The sequence below is a fragment of the Lissotriton helveticus genome, chromosome 9 (genome assembly GCF_964261635.1).
Source record: "Lissotriton helveticus chromosome 9, aLisHel1.1, whole genome shotgun sequence".
Classification (NCBI taxonomy): Eukaryota; Metazoa; Chordata; class Amphibia; order Caudata; family Salamandridae; genus Lissotriton; species Lissotriton helveticus.
In genome coordinates this window covers 376,871,648-376,893,718 of record NC_136070.1, presented here as the reverse complement: position 1 = coordinate 376,893,718, position 22,071 = coordinate 376,871,648, and the positions used below count along the sequence as shown (strand labels likewise).

Sequence of the window (22,071 nt, the reverse complement as noted above, 5' to 3'; positions counted from 1 at the left end):
ACAGAGAGGTCTCAGTCTTATCTCCTGCTCTTCTAGTGTTAGGACTTGGAGAAGGAGGTGGAATACAACTAGAGGGCAATCTTGACCAGCGTTGACCCACATGTACTTCACGAAAACCATAAAGAGCTTGGCTTCGTGTTTGAAGGCCTTATAGTGACTGAGGTAACAACTGGGAATTGTGCTTTAGACCCAAGCACCAAAGAAACACTTCTTGTGGGTTGGAAATGGACACCTGTCCAGTGCAGGAACAACAGGGCTTGATTTGTGACTTTTTGGAGAAGACATCCCCAGGCACTACACTGAAGAACTTTAGCAGCCATCTTTGAAACTCTAAAGAAAAATGTGAAAAATAAACAGGATGCAGCTTTGGGTTCATGAAGGGCATGGATAACACGGAATAGAGGTCAGATCACCAGTGAGGGTGCTACATGGCTTTAGTGACTTCACTCCATCATTGCTTGCAGCACCAATATGGAGTCAGCACCCCCTACCAGCATAGCAGATCCATGGAAAATTTCCAAATCCAGTCTGGAGCCAGGGAATATTCAACAGGGGAGGAATATGAAGGTAGAAGTATCCATCAGTTTCGATGGTGAGCAACTTTCACTTAAAGGAAGAGTTGTTGTTCATGTAGTTCTAATTTAAAAATGCTTCTTTAAAAAGCAAGGAATGATACTCCATTCTATTTTATGTATAATCAATACACTGTGAACTAGATCCCATGGATCAATATTTGACAATATTTTCTTAGGTAAGCAGTACAAACGAAATCATGCATATTTATTATACATTTTCTGAACATTTACCTCTTCCGTTTTAGTCTTCTTAGGACTTTCATCATTCTGTGGAGATGATGTCCGCTTAACACCGACTAGTGGACTAGGTAACTTTGGAACTGTGCTTCCTGCAACCCTTGGAGGCTGATTTACAAGACGTGTAGCAGACACAACTCGAGAAATAGGCTTTTGTGATGGAGAAATAGTGGGTGTTGTGACAGTTTCAGGAATGCTTTCGCTTGAAGTACCTGAAAATCATTGAACAGCAAATGTTATGACAGGCACAAGGTCTGCAAGGTCCAAAAGGCAATAAAATACAATTAAATAAATCAATACTAATTAGCTGAAGGAAAATGGCCCATATCTAGGCGTTGAACCACAGTATCCTCCAAATGTGTTTATATTCAAAATGGTATTGACAATTTAACAGGCAATTATCACAACTTTCTTCATGCCTTGTTTCATACCAATAACGGACAATTTAATCAATAAAGATCAGAAATGTACGAGGCAGACTTCGAGGCATCCTTCGCCCAGTCTCCAACCACTGGCAATATCAGCAACAATGTAAGACCAGACTGTTTAATCAACAGCTGACTCAGCACAAACTCTTTCATAATAGTCAGCAGAGATGGGACACCATTTCATTGGTTCAAAGTGTTGCAAAATTAAAGCAACATCTTTTGAAGGAAAATAAATGGTATTTTAAATAATATTCCTTAACACTAGAATAGAATAACAAGCTGAACTGAAAACAAAGGAAAGTGAGAAGGAGCGGAACAGAAGTCAAGTGAGTACGGTAAGGAAATGTCAACTACACAGATCCACAGAGGACAGTGGAATCTAGGTAAATTCTGCATCACTCTTCTTGTCGCCACTCTGCAAAAGGTTACTTCTGAAAAAAAATACTGTGGTTGTTTTATTTCTTCCCCTACTTGTTCCTACTTTAGGCCTGGAACAAGTCTGTTGGCAATCGGACAACATATGCGGAAATATGAAATATTCAAAGTGATAATGGCTGGTTTTCAATTTGCTACGCTTATGCAAATACAATCATGACGACCAGTTAGCGGTTTAAAGTTTTCAATCTCTAAGTTAATCGGGGTATCACAAAATTAGCTTTTCCTTTTAACATCTAGGACATAATTTGAGCTCTCCGCTGCAGAAGATGTATTAAGGCATAGCAAGAATAGCTTAACGTAAAAAACGGAATCTGACATCTTTTAGAGGAGGGGTGTTCGGAGACGTCAATTATATGGAATTCTGTTTGAGATTCGTTCCAATATGGTAAAAAATGTAAGCTTTCTTTTCTGGCTAGTATAGTGGCTATCGAAGTGATACTCTGGACAAAAAATCAAGTTACTTAGCTTTGGTAATGCTTTTTCTAGTGAAGACTAACTGCAAATCCGTCACCTTTAGACTATTCCAAGCTACAAGACTATATCAACAGATTTTCAGCAATGCTCCCTGTGCTGGTAGATGGCAATGTATGCTCCGCAGTGACTTCATACTGCCATAGAAGTGATGGAGTGGAGCCACAAATAAGTGTCACAATTGCACGCTGACATCAGTTTCTTAATCTTCCTCCTTTCACATCATCAGACAAGGAGCACTTCAAACAAACTGTAGGTGAAATCGAGCACAGATCTAACTTGGAGTTGGAAATTTAATGTAGAGGAGGTCACCCCACTGAACAGGCAGGTGAGAGGATAGTAAATAATCTGTGGTTAAATAGAGTAGTCACCAGAAAGAGTATAACCAGAGGTAAGTAACTTGCTGTTCTGATAGATACATCTAACCACAGATTCCTCACCTTTATAACAGCCACTCCTGGAGATACCTCTCAAAAGTGGAGGGCCTGAGGAGTGAACTCCGATGAGAAAGACCTGCACGACTCATCAGGAAAAATGACATTCCATCCGGCCAGATTGTTAAGTCAGTAGTATTTTGTGAACTTATGCATAGATGCCCATGTCACAGCCTGGCATACGTCCAGAACCAGCACCCCCTATTGCCAATGCTGTCAAAGGACCCTTGGCCATGGTGGAATGAGCCCAAAGGCATTGAGGGGTTAATTCCAAGCCAGCAGGAAGCAGATCTCAATACAGAGGACTATATACAACAAGAGCATTCTCTTTTGTAGTGCCTTGCCTTTCTTGGTCCCATTGAAACCCACAGACCGCATCATCCACACAGTGGTCTCTCATACAGCCATTGTAGAAAGTCAAAGATCGCTTAGGGTTAAGTTGTTAGGGCCTGCCGCCCTCTTTTGAGGGGTGTGGAGGAGAGGAAAATGTTAACAGGGTGATTGAATACTGACATAGCAAGACAATACTACCTTGGGTGGAAGGCAGCAGAGTCCTCAGCACCATTCTGTCTACTAAGAAAGTGGTGAAGGTAAAATGTCTAGAGAGGGTCAGTATTTAACTAAGGCGGCCCACAGAGTTGATGATAAACCCGACTTTAAGTATCAGGAGCAATAGCCAGCAACAGTCTCAAATGGCATCAGTACTCATTTTAGTCCCCACTGAGGCAAGGCAAGTGGTTTTGGAGGGAACTTGTCCGTCAGGCCCTTCAGAAAACATATCACAACTGGTGATTTAAAGAGAAGGTTGTTCAATCAAAAGGAACACCGCATCAGAAAGACTGACATGCAGAAGTTATGGATGAATGGCTCCACATCAGGCTACAAATTCTTCAAAGTGCCTAAGATAGCTGGATTTTGTGCGTGGGTATCTTGCTGCAAGCATATCATTTAAAACTTCAGTGGCAATTCAAAATAATTCAACGGCTGCTGCTCAATTCCCATGCACAGCGGTGTTGGTTGCAGAGATTCGGGTGTAGGGCCCTTTCCTACTTCTAAGACGAGAGGTCCTCCTGAAGTGATACCCCGAAAAGCGGGCAAGCACTCGAGCTCTGGGTAGAACAACCTTCTGGCCCAGTGTGGGGCTATTAAGAAAATCTGGGTATTGTCTGTCCCGAATTTCCTCAGAATTCGAGGAAGGAGAGGTAGTGAGGGGAACATGTACAGGAGACCTGTGTCCCACTGAAGACAGAATATTTTTCTCAGAGACCCTTAATTTAGGGAAATCCAGTGGGCAGAAGCTGTGACAAAGAGCGAACAACAGTGGCAAGCAAATTAGCCAGGAAACACCCTACTGATCGAAGATGCCAAGTACCACCTCGGGTTCGAGACACCACTTGTGGTCTCTGCCAGCAGATGTCCTGTCTGCCATTGAGGAAACCAGCCAGGTGGTTGGCTACAAAAAAGATCTTACGCTGGTCAAGCCACCTCCAGAGACCTGGGGTCTCCTAAATCAACTTTCAGTTGTTTGCTCTCCTTTTTTCAAAGGTTGGGGTCAGGACCTATGACCTAAAACTTCTAAAGGACTTGTCCACTTTGTTTATTTATGGTTAAATTAGATTGCCTGCTGCCATTTCAAGCTCAGATAGTTGCAGAGGTGAGATCATGATCCGTGATACTACTGTGGGATTCTTATTGAGACTTCTTTCCGGCTGCTATACACAAGGACCAGTGCCTACGCCTCGCGGAACCCGCTGCGCGGGTCCCGCTTCGTCTGGAGTGGATTCCTGAAGGTTTGGCCACTGCTGGGTGTGAGACAGGGCTGCGAGCGTTGACTGGGACTCGCTTTCCCAGGAGCCCCGGTCTGATTAAGGCCGAGTCAGCTGGCCCGCTGTCCCTGACCGCCCGCCCCGCCCAACCTCCTCAAAAAGACGTAACTTCCTGCCCCAACGTGGGATTCTTATTGAGACTTTTTTCCGGCTGCTATACACAAGGACCAGTGCCTGCGCCTCGCGGAACCCGCTGCGCGGGTCCCGCTTCGTCTGGAGTGGATTCCTGAAGGTTTGGCCACTGCTGGGTGTGAGACAGGGCTGCGAGCGTTGACCGGGACTCGCTTTCCCAGGAGCCCCGGTCTGATTAAGGCAGAGTCAGCTGGCCCGCTCTCCCTGACCGCCCCGCCCCGCCCAACCTCCTCAAAAAGACGTAACTTCCTGCCTCAACGTGGGATTCTTATTGAGACTTTTTTCCGGCTGCTATACACAAGGACCAGTGCCTACGCCTCGCGGAACCCGCTGCGCGGGTCCCGGTTCGTCTGGAGTGGATTCCTGAAGGTTTGGCCACTGCTGGGTGTGAGACAGGGCTGCGAGCGTTGACCGGGACTCGCTTTCCCAGGAGCCCCGGTCTGATTAAGGCCGAGTCAGCTGGCCCGCTCTCCCTGACCGCCCCGCCCCGCCCAACCTGCTCTAGACGCCTATAAGAACCAGCGTAGCATGCTGTGCGGGAGAGCGCGGGAGCGCCCGGGGCTAAGCCCGGGCAAAGGGAGGGCCCTCTGTGGCCCTCAGAGGCCGGAGGAGCCTGGGCTGGGCCCACCCTCTTGTGTTTGTTGTTGGCGTACCACCTTGACCCTGTCTTCGTCCCTGTTCAGGATTGCATATATCTGACATGCCTTCACCAGCATTGGATGGGCTCACTGCAAAGGTGGGGGGAGCCAAAAACAGGACATTGGACATCTATTTCTCACGAACACCGGGTGGCGGGGATGGGGATAAAGACTGCTCTTTGGCTGAGCGTAGGGCCGAGCGAATTGTACTACTCCCCCTTGTCCACCCATTGAGCAAGCCCCCAGGGTTACCGATTCAACTAGCCCTAGCAGAGTGCCCATTGACTTAACCTCCCAACCTATTCTATCGGTTAAAGTACCTAAAGTTGGGAAGGGCAATTCAAAAACAGCTGCTGATGCGAAGGTACACGCCCCCCCCCACCCCCCAATAAGCGAAGAAGGAAAATGAGGGGAGGGCATGCAAAAACGAAAATTTCACATTGTGATTTTGGGAAAGGCCTTAAACCAATCGATGGTGGATGTGCGCAGTTCTCCCCTCGACAGAGGTGTTCACACTACCAACCTCGAGGAAGCCCCCATGATTAATCCATCTAATGTAGTACCCCCTGCCGCTCCTTTGGGTAACCTGGAATTCCTGCTCAGATCTTTGCTCTTGCCTATCAGCGAGAGCATAAAGAAAGTGGAGATTAGGCTCACCATTTTAGAAGCCACATTGAGCAGTATGAAACCATCGGCCACTACTCGAGATAGACCTCTTGAGCCTAAACCCTCTCCCATCCCACATCTTACCCCACCAATTCCTCAATGTAATTTGGGAACTCACTTGGCGACTACTGATACCACCCTCTTACATCCTCCCATGGCTAATTCACTCCTGGTGCCACATAGTAACATTATTGACTCATCACAGTCTTCAGGTCCAGCCCCCCTTGTGTCAAATAATTCTATACAATCAAATCCTCCCATACCAACAATAAAATCCAATCCGCCCACGAATAACATACCAAGCAGAGATTTGGGCGACCACTCAACACAATATTCAAAAAGACCAAGACGCAGGACAGTTGATTTACCTCCGGATTCAGCTCCATTTACAATTGTCCTGACAGGAGTTCCAGAATTAGCAGAAGGGGCCAGAGAGAACTATCACGCTCTAAAAAATAAAACCATTTATTGGTTGAAGCAGAATAGACCCCTTCCTGCACATGTAAATAGTGAAATCCTGTCAGTAAGGTGAGCGGTGTGGGTGGGCTCAAGGCCAAAAGACAAAAGGGGAGACGAGATAATCATCAACTTTAAGGACCATAGGGTGGTGAGAACCCTGGGAGATTGGTATGAGGCCATAGGCGGAGATACTATCTCCACACACTACGTTAGCTACTTCTATCCACGAGAATTGAGAAATAATTCCAGACACTTCCAAACAAGAAGATATCGTCCGGAATGGAGAGAGGTAGACTACCAACCTATTCAGAACCATTTCTTGAATCAACCTCTGCAACAACTCCACTCTCAGACATACTGGGGTAATTTGAATAACAACTACCAAACACCATTCCCCGAGTTTAATATTCCAACATTTAATCGCTTCTCAACATTGTGTGGCTTAGAAGGATTGGATTGACTTAATAGCAATCTTCCCGTGATCCAAGACTGTTCTATGATAAAAGAAGGCACTTTAGCGGGTGATACCACCCCAGACACTATGGTCGAAAATCGTACCACAGAAGAACACAGTCAGGTGACTCAATCTAACCAACAATCCGAGAGGGAGCGGGATAATCCAACTAGGGGGAACATCAATAGTACCATTACATCTACTCTAGTTCAGGAGGAGCATAATAGGGAGGTTGAGCCACCTGTGCCAAACACGCTAAATAGGATAAATGGAAGCCAGGTCTCCGTCACGAGAGGAGAAAAAATCCAAATTATGTTTTGGAATTGTGCAGGCCTCCGAGAAAAAATCCTGGACGGAAGTCTCTTAGAGTTTGCCAATGAACCTCAAGTCTTAGCTTTACAGGAAACTTGGCTTACAAAAGAAATGCACTTGATAGGGTACAAAACTTATTCCTCAGCAGGAATTGCAGGAACCCACGGGAGAGCTAAAGGCGGGCTGATAACCTACATATCGAACACTATACCTGGCCTGGTAGTTACTCCAATTAGTCTAGAAACCCACTATCAGATCCTGAGACTGGTATTTAAGACAAAGAGGACTATTCTCCTCGTCAACCTCTATGGCAATCTAGTGGAAAACGAGAGAATAAAAATATTGGAGGTTTTACGCAAGAAACTAAGTAGCGACACGAAATTAAAATCAGGGGTAGAACCACCGAGCATCGTTTGGGGAGGCGATTTTAATCTCCACCCCTGCGAAAATCAAAATAGTAATATCTGTGGGATGGGGCACGGAACCGAGGAGCAAATAACCCACTTTAGTCACTCAGTGGTGGGCGACTTCCTAAACGAATCCATGTCCAGTTTGGATCTACTAATATTAAACCAAACAAACCCTTTACTTGGGAAGCTGGACCCCACCTATCTCGGAAGGGGAAGTGAAACTACAATTGATTACATCCTCACTACAGCGACCCTTGTAAATAAGACCCTGAATTTTAGAGTGAAAATTAATACATTAAGTGATTACTCAGCTTTAACCTTTGATTTAATTCTGGACCAATCCCAGCTATCAGCCCAAACTTTAATCTCTACCCTCTCCCAGAACAATATCAAGCTCAAAAAAATAAACGGCTATACCCTTGGGTGGGGGCAGATTGATCCAAACGAATTGACAAATAAGGTTGTAATTACAGCACAAACAGAAATTCTGAAGTGCTTAGATATGGAGGTATCTGATGAGGAAGTCCTATCCCATTTTAAGACGATCTTAGGTAAAGTAAATAAACACCTTACTGTGAAGCAGAAAGGGGCCTTGGAAAAAAGAAAAGGATGGTTCAACCATGATTGCTCAGTAGCCCATAAAAAGCTAAAGAGAGCATTAACACAATCAACAAGAGATAAAGAGGAGGTCAGGCATCAGAGAATTGCGTATAAGTCGGCCTGTAAAGTGAGAAAAGAAGAGCTAAAAAAGGCTTTATGGGACCAGCTGCATGAAAGCTCATTAAACAAAAATAGCGAACTATTTTGGAAAGTGGTCAAAGCCCCTTTCCTGACGGATTCAAAAGACCAGCCAAGTCTTGATGTAGCCATTGAGGGACATACCTGGATAAATCACTTCGCTAAGATTTTTGGCAAATCACCAGTAGTAGCTGCTAGTGGGAAAGATAATAGCATAAATGAGAATAATTCATTCCCAATCCCGCTGACAGTCAAACTATACGAGGTAATAAACGCACTGAATGCCAGTAAGAGTGGAAAAGCCCCAGGCCCGGACGGGGTACCAGTTGATTTTTTCAAATTTAGATTAGATCTCTGGGCCCCGATAATAAAAAGGGTGTTTGACGCAGCAATGGTGTGCGGATTACTCACATCCGGGACCCAATCAATTCTGGTACCCATCTTTAAGAAGGGAAATAGAGAGGAGGTGACTTGTTATCGTCCAATCTCCCTCCTGGACTCACTGGGGAAAGTACTGGGCAGAGTGGTTCTCCAGCGTTTACAGGAGTGGGCAGACGATACCGGGACCCTCTCGGATATCCAGTATGGTTTCCGAGAGGGCCACGGAACAACGGAACAAGCCCTGAACCTGGCCTTACTGATGGGAAAGTATGTCTCAGCAAAGCGCGAGAGGTTGTACATGGTTTATGTCGACCTGTCTGCCGCTTTTGACTGTGTCAGTCATGCAAAACTCTGGTCAGTCTTGACCAACATGGGAATGGACGAGGTTCTCGTGACTTTCCTCAGAGAACTTTACTCCAACGCCTCCGCGAGGGTGCGTTTTGGAGTACGGGGTGAATTGTCAGATTCCTTTCCTGTAGAGCGCGGCGTCAGGCAGGGTTGCGTCCTTGCCCCCTTCCTCTTCTCCCTCTATACCAATGGCCTTGAGGTAGAGATGCTATGGGGGGACTGGACTTACCCCGCGTAAAAGATCGACTGGTGCCCGCGCTCTTGTACGCAGACGACGCGGTGATTATAGCACGCACCCCACGTGAGTTACAAAAATCCTTGAATAGTTATGCTAAATTTATGAGCCATCTAGACCTTCTTATAAACAAAGAAAACTTTTGTTATGGTAGCTGGACGGGTTAGGAAAAATGGAAAAACCATCTTTTTAAATAATGAAAAATTAGAATCCACTTACCAATATCCCTATTTGGGAATTATGATAGATGAGAAGCTCAACTGGAGAGCGGCCATAGAAGCGCGCAAGCACCAACTTTTGCGCTCTATTGCTGCTCTTATTAAATTTGCACAGAAGTTAGGGAAAAAGCCCCCGGTTGAACTACTCCAAATCTATAGAGCTAAGTGCCATTCAATCGCACTCTATGGGGCGGGTTTATGGGGCCATAAACACACAAAAGCCCTACAGGTTGCGGAGAATACCTTTCTAAGATTTTTACTGTCAGTCCCTAAAAGAGTATCCACTTTTGCCTCACATGCAGAACTGGGACTACTACACATTGAGGACTTGGCCAAAATTGAACCCGTGCTTCTTTGGCGCAGAATATGGGTTTCAACAAAGAATTCTCTCACTAAAGCTATTGTTGCGGATTGCATGACCCTAGATGGCGCAGATAAAATAGATTGGTTAACATATGTTAAAAACCTCCTCACTGATCTAGGAATGGCCGAGTATTATTATAACCCGGAATCTATTGTCAGTATTCTTAAGAAAGAGCTCAAGGCAAAGGCGTTGAGTCACTTTGAAGAATTACGTATCACTGTGGAGATTAAGAAACCATCTGTACAGCACTCTCTGGCGGTCATGACGACCATGGAAATGGAACCATACTTAACCTACGTAGACTCGCAGTTTGAACGATTTCTATTAGCGAGATTCAGGTTGAATATTTTCCACAGGGTCGTAGCGTTCCCAAATAGAAACAGCTGGGAAGAGTTTACTGCCTTGCCCATGTGATGAATTATCTGAACAGTCAACAATGCACACCGTACTGTTCTGTAAATATTATTCCGCCCACCGAAGGCTTTGGTTAACCCCACTGTTGAGATCTCTAGGCCTTCGAAAATGCCGTCCCGCTATGTTGCGCCTACAATTTTTAAGCTCAGAATAAGTATCCAAAGTCGTTAGTACTTTCTAAAAATGCATTTTTAAACTAAGGCTTAATCTTTAGAATAATATCTATTAAATTGTCTTGATTAAGCAATATTTTTACAATTTCTAAATGAGTTGAACATGTATTAGTATTGTTAAATCGCATGTAAATAAAATGTATAAATGCTTTTATGGTAATTCATGGAAAATGAATGCCGAATAAAGATTTTACTTACTTACTTACTTACTGTATTGAAATATATTTCTTTCTTTCCTTCCGCTGCATTCCAGGAAAATGGGTGATCCATGCTCTGATTACTATTAGATTGGACTTCGCAAATCGTCTTTGACTGGGCTTAACACGGTCGCTCATTAACTGTCTGCAGATGGTAAAAAAATGCAGCTGCTCATTTGCTGTTACAAATTCCTCGCCGTGATCATATCTCTTATCACGTCACTGCCCTCCACTGGTTGCCAATTAACAAAAAGATTCTGTTGAAGACCTTGGTGTTACCTGGGCCTTTTAAGGCTATGCTCTGTAATACCTTACGGGTAGGTCTACACACTATCACCCTAGGTTTACACACTATCACCCAGAGGGCCTTACACCTAACAGCTAACTTAAGATTAAAGGTAGCTCTTCCTTCTCTTATTTGGCATCACAAGCTTAAAATTACCTCCCGGTCAAGATGCGTAGCATCAAGGATGGATCTGCTTACCGCAAATGTTTGAAGGCTTGGCTTTTTAGGTTGTGATGTGGCTTCCTCTGTCTGTAGTTGTTGTGATCCTCTTGCCAGGACACTCTTAGGAATAGCTGTGCGCGGTATAAATCCCATCATACATACATTAATTCATTCATTCTAGAATAGCCACTATGAAGGCAATCCACTGCATAGGGCCTAAGTGGGACCTCGGCTCATTGATGGAAACTCCAAGGAGATCTAGCGACAATCCACTGAATGGAGGTCTGTGATGAACTGATGCAAGCTCGCCTTGAGCAGCCTGTAGTCGAGGTACAGGAATACACGGATCCCCGGCCCGCAAAGGTGAGTTGTGACCACCGGCATTACTTTAATGAATACATGAGGGACTGAGGTAAGGCTGAAATGTAGCACAACAAACTGGAGGAGTTGCAACCTTGCTAATAGCATAAATCGATCCTCTTAAAGTCAATCATACGCACCATAGCTCCATTGGCCAGCAGAAAATGGACTTCTTGCATCAAAATAGAGGTGTGGTCTGACAAATCACTCTATTCTCATGGTATGGGCCTGAGAACGAGACCCGAGGGGCCAGTCAGCATTGTGCGTGGGTTCACCGGTGGAAGTCCAACAGACCCCCTGTGGTTCCATGGGGCTTGAATATTCCCCCGAGGAAGAGGGTAACACCTGATGAATTTGCAGCACGGCCTCCTAGAAGGCCACCAGTTTGTATGGGGAGAAACCAGTTAGAGAAATTCAAGGCACGCCTGGACTTACTGAGGGACTAGCTAAAGAAGACGATGACCCTTCGATCGCCACCCTTTCGACTTCTCACCAGACCTTGAATGGGATCTGCTTGCCTTTCATAAGATTATGGTGCACTGTTGACTTAGTGGCAAACTTTTCACGTAAAAGGCACTTTGCGCGGTAACAACCTTGTGGCTGTGGTCAACAGACCCTTAACTTAGAGCAGTGCCACAGTTTTGACTACGTCATCCAACGCTGAGTGACGGAGCTATGCCTGCCACTCCCTGATCACCTTTGGGTACAAGAGCATGAACTTATTGCACATCTGGGTTGTGATCGTAACTCCAGCACAATAGGCACATTTTGTGCAGGTCTGTGTCTGACATCCTCTTCTTGCAGTGGTGGCACATCATCAATCCTGTCATTTTCGGGGGAGACATGTTCCCTGGCACACAGTATATAATTCTGGAGTCATCGGAAAATGGACAAAGTTGGGAGCAGACCCGAGTTAAAGGGCACAGAAAGAAAGCAACATGACTGGGGCTTACATGTGACCCTCTGTGTAACTTCCAGGGTGCTATGATGTGACCGTAGAGCCTCATGTTGCAATCTACTGGTGTGCATGGAGCGTTGTTGAATAAATATTAGGATCCAGTCTGGCGCCTAGAAATGTTTGAAAGGTGAGGAATCTTCAGTTAGACGTATTTATGAGAAATGAAGATCAGATTCATGCACTCATGTAAAAGAGGGGTCAATTAATTTAGAATTAAGCACATTTACGTTTTAAGAGGGAGCAGGATGTCCTTCCAGGGAGGCGGGCTGCATATACAAGACAGAAGGAAGAAATAGCTTGCTAAAATAATTGAAGTTCCTTAGTTGGTAGGTCTTGTGAAAGGTATATTGAGGAGAAAGGACACTTTTTTTTGTCTTTTTTTTTTGTCCTCATTCCACCAAAAGCTGTGCAAATAAACTTCCTCAACCCATCCCGTCGTGGGCGCCCTAGGGCTGATGATTTTGCAGAAGCCTGGGCCAGCCCACCCTGCCCCTTTATTCCGAGGCATGGTGTAATCATTGGACAGGAGGCCTTAGCCCAGCCTATTTTCCCTTCCCCATTCCACCAGAGGATCCCACACCATATTATTTACATTTCGCCCCAGTCCTGATTCGAAGCGCGAGGTGCTAAGTGCCGCCCGTAACCAACTTTCATACAGAGGTGGGTTGAGGTCCTTCCATAATTTACATATCTCTCTGCGCGCAATTAAAACTAAACTTAGGAATAACGCTACCTGTACCCCCCTTAATGAACTAATTACATCAATATCGAGCCCCAAAATTTTTTGGGGGGGTGTATAATAAAGCCTATTGATGGTGAAATAGTGATTTTTCTTCAGGGAAGCTGATCTAACATATTTGTATAGGAAATGGAGAGATGTGTCAAAGAGCTGCCGCTGAATTTCCAGCCTAGAAGTATTCCAGATACGATACATTGGGGGAGTCTCCGATTCCTCCTCCTCCAGCATTTTCCTGTACCAAAATCCTACCTCCTTCTTCATAGGACTCGGGGATTGGAGTGAAGGCTCAACATCCCAGTTTCCACCTATATTATCCTTTTCGGCGGCAAACCAGGAGCAGATCTGAATGTACTTGAATCTTGAAAAGGAGTCCCCAATCTTTGATCTCAAAACCTCCCAAGGTACCACCCCCTCTGAGGATACTATATCTGACCATATTATTATCCCTGCTCTCCCGATAGGAAGAGCACTTTGTTTGCCATACGTTGGCAGGGTATGCTCAGACGTGAGTCCCTTGCTCACTTTGCCACTGGATTCAAGCAAGCCGGGCTGAAGACGGCTGAAATGCCAGAAACCGGTCCTCGGAAGCTTGTTTCCGGTCCAGGGAAGACATGGCTTGGCAGTTCGGGCTGGACTGTTCCCATGTGGCACAGGGCCAGACTGATTTGCATATGGCCATGTCTGAACTGGGTTAGCAGAGTGGGCTAATGAACGGTGATGGATTAAACCAGATCTGTTGACTGGGTGTGAGTGTTTGATTGGTTCAGATGCTCCGTCCATCACCACCCCCTTTTGTACCACTTTGTTTGCCATACGTTGGCAGGGTATGCTCAGACGTGAGTCCCTTGCTCACTTTGCCACTGGATTCAAGCAAGCCGGGCTGAAGACGGCTGAAATGCCAGAAACCGGTCCTGGGAAGCTTGTTTCCGGTCCAGGGAAGGCATGGCTTGGCAGTTCGGGCTGGACTGTTCCCATGTGGCACAGAGTCAGACTGATTTGCATATGGCCATGTCTGAACTGGGGTGGCAGAGTGGGCTAATGAACGGTGATGGATTAAACCAGATCTGTTGACTAGGTGTGAGTGTTTGATTGGTTCAGATGCTCCGTCCATCACCACCCCCTTTTCTACCACTTTGTTTGCCATACGTTGGCAGGGTATGCTCAGACGTGAGTCCCTTGCTCACTTTGCCACTGGATTCAAGCAAGCCGGGCTGAAGACGGCGGAAATGCCAGAAACCGGTCCTGGGAAGCTTGTTTCCAGTCCAGGGAAGGCATGGCTTGGCAGTTCGGGCTGGACTGTTCCCATGTGGCACAGGGTCAGACTGATTTGCATATGGCCATGTCTGAACTGGGGTGGCAGAGTGGGCTAATGAACGGTGATGGATTAAACCAGATCTGTTGACTGGGTGTGAGTGTTTGATTGGTTCAGATGCTCCGTCCATCACCACCCCCTTTTGAACCACTTTGTTTGCCATACGTTGGCAGGGTATGCTCAGACGTGAGTCCCTTGCTCACTTTGCCACTGGATTCAAGCAAGCCGGGCTGAAGACAGCTGAAATGCCAGAAACCGGTCCTCGGAAACTTGTTTCCGGTCCAGGGAAGGCATGACTTGGCAGTTCGGGCTGGACTGTTACCATGTGGCACAGGGTCAGACTGATTTGCATATGGCCATGTCTGAACTGGGGTGGCAGAGTGGGTTAATGAACGGTGATGAATTAAACCAGATCTGTTGACTGGGTGTGAGTGTTTGATTGGTTCAGATGCTCCGTCCATCACCACCACCCCCTTTTGTACCAGGAAGAGAGAGACTGTCATCAAAGCAGGGCGGCAACCCCGGGGAGTCCCAGATTGGGGCGAGATCTGAATAATAGTTTATGCCCCATTTCTCCTTAACTCTAAGCCAGACTAAAAGTGCATGTTTCAATACCTTTAAGCGCACCTTTTTGTAGAATGTTGGCGCACCGAACTTATAAAGGAACCCAGAGCCCCCACTCTCTTGTTCCACCATTGTATTCAATACCCGCCCCCAGTTGGAATCATCGGGGCTGGACAAGAGGCATCGGATGTTTTTCAGTTGAAAGGTAAAGGAGTATGAAAGGATATCCGGAAGCGCAAGCTCTCCCTTCCTCAATCTTCTTTTTAGCTTTTTCCAGGAGCCCCTAGAGTTCTTATTAGCCCATATGAAGCTACCTATTTTCCCCCGGATCTTAGCCAAAAATTTGTGAGGGAAAGTCAATGGAATAATATTAAATAAGTATGTCAGCTTTGGCAATATTACCATTTTAACCCAGCCATAAATTGTGAGTTGAAGGTTCTGCCATCTCAGCAGAAGATGATCAATATCCTTCGTCACCTTCTTGATGTTAATCTGTGGTATAGTATTGAGATCTGGTGTTATTATTATTCCCAGGTATCTAAACTGTTTACTTTGAGCTCCCCCCCAGTTATCCACCCCCCAGCACATTATTTCCGTTTTTGAGTTATTAATCATATACCCTGAGTATTGACCAAAGTCCTTCATTTTCTCTTCCACTCTGGGGAGTGCCTCCAACGGATTATCACTATAGATTAACAGGTCGTCAGCATATAGTGCCAACTTACAACTGAAATTTCCTGCCCGGAAGGGTGTGACCCGGTCATCCAATCGAAGTGCTTGCGCCAAAGGCTCGATGTAAAGGTCGAATAGGAGGGGCGAGATAGGGCACCCCTGCCTAGTTCCTCTCCCTACACTGAAACGTGAAGTTAATAGACCGTTTAATAGGATTGCAGCGGATGCACCCTCGTAGCAGTCTCTAAGTGTCTTAATAAAGTTTGCCCCAAAACCCATCAAGGTCAGTACATCCCACAAAAAACCCCAGTTTACACGGTCGAAAGCCTTGGCCGCGTCATAAGCCGCAATTGCCAAGGGTTCCGACCGTGCCCCTGCTAAGTCTATACTTCCGACCAGCTGGAGGGTTAAGTCGTGTATATGTCTCCCAGGGACAAACCCTTTTTGGTCAGGCTTTATAAGTTGTGGAATTAACTTTGCCAATCTCCCTGCTAAAACACTAGTAAAGATCTTATAGTCCGCGTTCAGCAGGGAGATAGGTCTAAAAGAGTCAGCCTTGAGGGGGTTCTTCCCAGGTTTTAATATTAACACGATTATTGACTCCTTCCATGAGGGGGGTGCCCTACCCTCCGGACTATGGACGTAGTTAAATAAATCACACAACCGTGACACTAAGATGTCCTGTAGTACTTTATACAAATCTCCGGGAAGGGCATCCGGGCCAGCCGCTTTATTGCTTTTTATTTTCTTGATATATACTCCAATTTCTTCGTGCGTAAAGGGACTATTGAGTAGTTCTCGACCTTGGTTTGTTAATATTGGCAAGTTCTTACTCTCCAGCCACCCTAGGGTGTTATCTGAATCCGGTGCCAATTCATCTTTTTCATATAGTTTAGAGACCATGGAGAGTAGATGTCCTTCCATATCCACCTGCTGGGATGATATGGTTCCCTGATTATCAATAATCAGGCTATTTATGTTGTTTCTGACCCTGTCTGCTCTTATTTTACTAACCAGCATAGCCAGGGCTGTCCATTTTGCTTTGATTTTTAGGTCCATCAGCCCACGGTATTCCAGCCGATGATGTTCTAGGTCAGCTATAACTTGTGACAAATTGTCTAAATGGCCACTGGCTTTTAATTTCTAACAATGAGATTTTGTTTTCCAGATTTTTGAGTTTAAGAGCCTCCTCCTTATTACTAGCACTAGTAAGGCTATGAATTTGACCTCTAATATAGGCCTTGTAAGCGTCCCAGACGAACTCGATTGGAGCGGAACCAACATTATCTGAAAAATAGTTATTAGTTGCTGTGACTATGTCCTGATTACAAAGTACAGACCTCTTTAGAGTCCATCTAATGGAAGTCCTACTAGTGCTGCCCATCCTAGATGTAAATAAAATGGGAGCATGATCTGAAAGGATCTTCGGAAGTATTTTAATTTCATGTATAGACTCCAAGCCTAGCCGGTCTACCAGGACATAATCAAATCTTGAAGCATGCCCGTGTTTTTTGCTGAAATACGTAAAAACCCGGTGCAGCCTCCTCCTTAATCCTCCAGAGGTCACTAAGCCCCACCTCATGCATCATATTAATCATAGCTCGTCTAGAACGCGGGGTGGTAACATGGTGACAATAATTAGATCGATCCTGTCGAGGATCTGAAAGTACATTAAAGTCCCCCCCTATAATCACAGGGGAGGTAGCCCCCGTTACTTTGGACTGAACTCTAAGTAACCAGGTCGGTCGTCCATGTTAGGGCCGTAGTAGGAAACTATGGTGTACTCACTGCCACTAAAATCGACCTGTGCCAGAACCCATCTACCTGACTGATCTGTAGAAGTTAATTTTATGGATCCCCTAAACCTGGCCATAATCAAAATTGCAACACCTTTATTCACCCCAGTTTGGCCTGAACAACAAAATGCACCTATCCAACTCAATTTACCAAAGTTCTCTTTACTTTCTGTAGAGCTTAAACGGGTTTCCTGAAGCAGGATAACTTTGGCCGGAGATTGTTCCAAGAAACTCATAATCAACCTCCTTCTCCTTGGGCACCTGAGACCGTTCACGTTCCATGAGATATAAGGTACTTTATTATGGGACATTTATATTCTCCGTCCACCCCTCCTTTGTCGACCAATCCCCCACATGCCTGTACTCCGGGAATTCCTGGAACTTATGATAGAAGTGAGGACCGAATTTTCTCTTTTTTGTACCCCTTACTCCCTCACCCGTGTTTCCCCCCCCTCCAAACCTCCCCCAACCCCAGCTCCTCCCACCGCCCTTGGGGAACCCTACCTGTTTTCTCGAGCATATGCCCTTGGATGGGTCCTCCCCCCTCTGTGTATGTTGAGTTTATAACCTTCTTAGTTATCGTCTACATTTTGCCGAATGGCAGTGATCACTATACTTCCTCCCATGTGTGTCTTAAATTTAATTATATTTAATTACATGACTCTGCATAACTCAAAAAATGAGAACAGACCCTATTGCAGATAGACTGTATCCTATTTACTTATGGGCTACTACACCACTCTGTTCTCCTCCAACGCCTTCACTACCTGCCTTTATCTTTTCAATGAGAATATCCGCTTCTTCTATCTGCCGTATATTATACATATGGTTACTCCACATTATGCGGAGTGTAGCGGGGAATTTCAACTGAGCACGGGCACCTAATGCATTAAATATGGGGAGTCTCTTGCCCATCTCCCATTGTTTGGTGGCTGTTGCGTGTGAAAAGTCTGAGCGAATTGTGAAGGAGAAAGGAGTGGAGAAGGAAGTTGATTTTATAACCCCCGTTTTTAGTGCCATGGACAGAATCCTTTCTTTAATTGCGTATGTCAGGAAATTCACCAGGATCTTCCTGGGGCGCTCTCTCCCTGGGTTTCGCCTATATGGATCCTGGTGAACTCTCTGAATATCCACCAATAATTCTGAGTCACCACCCGTGGAATCCTTTAAGATTGTAGTTTTAAGTAGTGCCACCACGAATGCCGTAATGTCTCTTCCTTCCATATCTTCTGGGACATTCAAAATTTTTAAGTTGTTCTTTCTGGCGTGATTTTCGAGTCTCTCGATATCAACCTTCATTTCGCGATTTTGCTGCTCTAGTTTCTCCATATGGGCTGAAGTAGTGTGCTTCTTTGATCCTGGGTATCTCTGCTTCTAAGGCCTCTGTCCGTAATGAGACCTCCTCCACTTTTTTGGCCAACACGTCGCAGGATGCTTGGATCGCGACCTGGTTGGTCTCTGAGATCGTAAACCTTTCCCCCATCTCCCCAAATCTCTTCCTCATATCCTCCTTTAATCCCAGCAAAATCTCTATAAGTGTAGGTGTAGGTGTGCCAGGAGTATTCACGGGGGTAGACACTGTTGGTGGAATAGGGCCCATATAGGAGCCCTCATCCGTTGCTTGGGGGGCATTGCCCCCTACCTCATTCGCCTCCTCCTGTACATTATCCTGTATCTCCAGTGCTGAGAAGCTATTTGACAGTTCAATTGAGGGGTGAACCAAATCTCCCCTGAGGGTTGAGATGGGGATGGAGATGGGGTGATTGAATTAGTTGGGCCTTCTGGGTGGACGCAGCTATAGGTACTTTCGTTGTTATAGCTACTGTTACTGCCCCTTCTCCCGGTCCTGTCGTAGTTTGGGTACTGCTAGAGGCCATTTTATCTGCTCTGTCCGTAGTAGACAGCGAAAGGACCTTATAGAATGATTTTAAAGAAGGGGTGACCTTAGAGGCTATCGATGCTGAACCCTTTGTCTTTTTTTTGCCTTTCCCCTTCCCCGTAGGAGTGTGACAACTTGTATGGTTCCCTCTCCCTGTCCGGGACGTAGCCTGAATTTGAATCACCGGCGGAGTCACCTGCAACTTTTGTGGTGGAGACAATATACCCCCAGCTCGATTACGCAGGGTATAGCGACTTACTCCTGTTTTACCAGCAAACACTTTGGAAGGGGAGCCGGGGTTACCTACTTGCTGGCTGCAAACATTAGTGTCCCTCTCCTCCATGCACAGCTCCCAGGCTCCTTCCTGCTTGCTGCTGTAAAGATCCTTTGTTGTAGACAATAGGACTGGTATAGGCTCACCGCCGTATTCTGAAAGGCCCTCAAAGTTCGCCCGGCCCTTGCTACTTCTCCCGTTAACTGCAGCACAAACTTTTCCAAAGTGCCTGGGCGCCTCAGTGGCTTCCTGTGCACCCAGCGATGACCTCCCACTATTCGTGCTCCACGAGCAACTGCCTGATATTTTAAATGAGGTCTTCTCAGGGACTGTCCCCACCACTCTCACATCAGCTCTTAATGATGCCCCGGTAAAACCCAGAGACACTCGTCTGGGATCTCGCCGCCACTCTCTAGCAGCTCCGCCCCCCCCCGGAACCATGCCGGTTTAGGAGCTTCACCAACCATCCGGGGTTTTGCCTGTTGAAACCCGCTTCCCAACTCCCAGTTCCGAGTCCTGATTCCAAGTCTGAAAAGCAGGTTCGCTTTTATTGCCGCCTGAGCATTCCACTCTCCCTTACAGAGCCAAATACCTTAAAAATACCTTCTGTGGGAGATCACGTGAAAAAGCTGCTTTATCCAGATTTTCCCATTCCAGAAGAGTCGCAGGAGCCACGAATGCCACAGGACAGGACAGCCAAACGGGGGAAAACGGAGCAGAATACACTGCAGCCTCGGCAATCCTCTGTCAGCGCGGCGTTCTACATTCCGTGCTCGGCGCCATACACAGGGGGGAGAGGAGCTCCATCACGGCCGTTAGCTTCCGGCCGTCATGCTCCCCCTCCGAAGTGCAATCAGAGGAGAAAGGACACTTGACTCCAGACTCAAGTGTCCATATTGCAGGTACTCAAGGAATCGGGCACAAAAGTTCAATCCCTCCTTTCTGGCACCACTAACCTTCTGGACACTCTTGCATGTGTCACATTTGCAACTCTGCACCAGGAACTATTAAGAGGAAATAGCCCGTAATCAGATGAGAGATCAAAGCTCTCTGGAAAACAGTCAAGGAATGGTTTGGAAAGAATATTTCTGATGAGAAGTGCCCTCTTCATTAATGGAAATAATTACCACTATTGTGTCAAAAATAGCTTTGAAGGCATTTTTTCCCCACGTGTCAACAATTATCAATTTATCTGGAGCTCAATATTGTATATACTACTAAGTGTAGAAGAGATTGAATGAATATTTTGGGACATTGTCAGGCCCTTGAAAACTAACCATTTAAGTTTGGATAACCTAAAACCTCCCTGCTCTTGCGTTAACTTCATGGCCAGCACTGGAAACATATATGGCAGGACGGAAGTTCCAGGCCAGACTAGCAACAAAATACTGCTTAACTCTGTCATTGCACCACACCTGGAGGCTTCTTCAAGACATAGATGCTGCGACCACCTCCTGTGATAAACACTGGATCTGCAGATGTTGGAGGCTGTAGTAAGTCCCTGAAGTGGTGACTGGGCCTAACTGGAACTCAGTCGGTGGTTCTTACCCTGCACAGGCCGCCTTGGTGCTAGAAGGGAGTGGCTGTCAACCAGGACACTTCCTACCACTATCGTGCCCCTGGTAACTGCAGGGGCAACAAAGTACTGGCAGCTACTGGAGTGCTGGATGCAGCGAATGTGGTGGGCGGTGGCGAGGGGAGGCGGCTGAGGTGTGTTTCAGCCGGATATGGGCCTGTGGTGTGGGTTGGCCTCTCCCATCTCGCTTGGCCTGCCACTGACCCAGAGGCAGGAAATGAAGCCCATGGATACAGGTTGCCTATGCCAGGCTCCTGGGGACCGTGAAGACGACGAGGCCCTGCCAGATCACTTTTCCGCGCAGCTGGGCCTCGCCTCCGAGCCGGTCAGGGATGGTGGTGCAGCCTACAGAAGTTGGTGCAAACTGCACGGTGCCGAATCGGAGGGCAACAACAACCTAGTAGGGACCTGGGTCTCAGAATATGGCATAAGAGAAACCATGCGGCCCTGGAGCACATTGGAGAGTTACAGATTGGGCCCACTGAGCAGTAGGTATAATCAGTAGGTATAATCAACTGAAGGTGCTTGAGCGGTTCGAGCTCCCAAGCACGCAGAAAGGGTCCTGCATGTTGAGGCCGACCAGTCGTCTGGACAGCCCGTGGAGCCCGATGCGGCAAAACTGCACAAACCCTGCTCCTACACTATATTACCACTTAGTTTGGGAACAGCTGAGGGGCCCTTAATTTCCTACTGGGCCTGGGAAAAAACGTTTGAGGATGCCTGCACCGGGGGTTGGGATCTGGGGCCGTGGGGTTGGAGAAGATACTCAAAATGCCCCGAAAACAGGATGAGCTGTGGGGCACCGTAGCTTCCTAGCCGCAGTGCCACCGCTAGCCTTGTTACTGCCCACCAGACGGAGGCTGTAGCCCATCACAGATCATTCCAACGGGGATGCAAGATGCTTTATTGCCTCTGGGACGATTTGATCATCTCCTGATCGTGGGG

General features: G+C 46.4%; 1 protein-coding gene across 1 annotated transcript in view; it reads right to left on the bottom strand.

Annotated features, from left to right (window-relative positions):
- PAPOLA (poly(A) polymerase alpha) overlaps positions 1 to 22,071 on the bottom strand; it is a 701,574-nt gene that overhangs the window by 115,527 nt on the left and 563,976 nt on the right. The window contains exon 19 of the mRNA XM_078660129.1: positions 807 to 1,024. Within this exon, the coding sequence (XP_078516255.1) occupies positions 807 to 1,024 (218 nt within the window). The remainder of the gene's footprint in view (positions 1 to 806; positions 1,025 to 22,071) is intronic.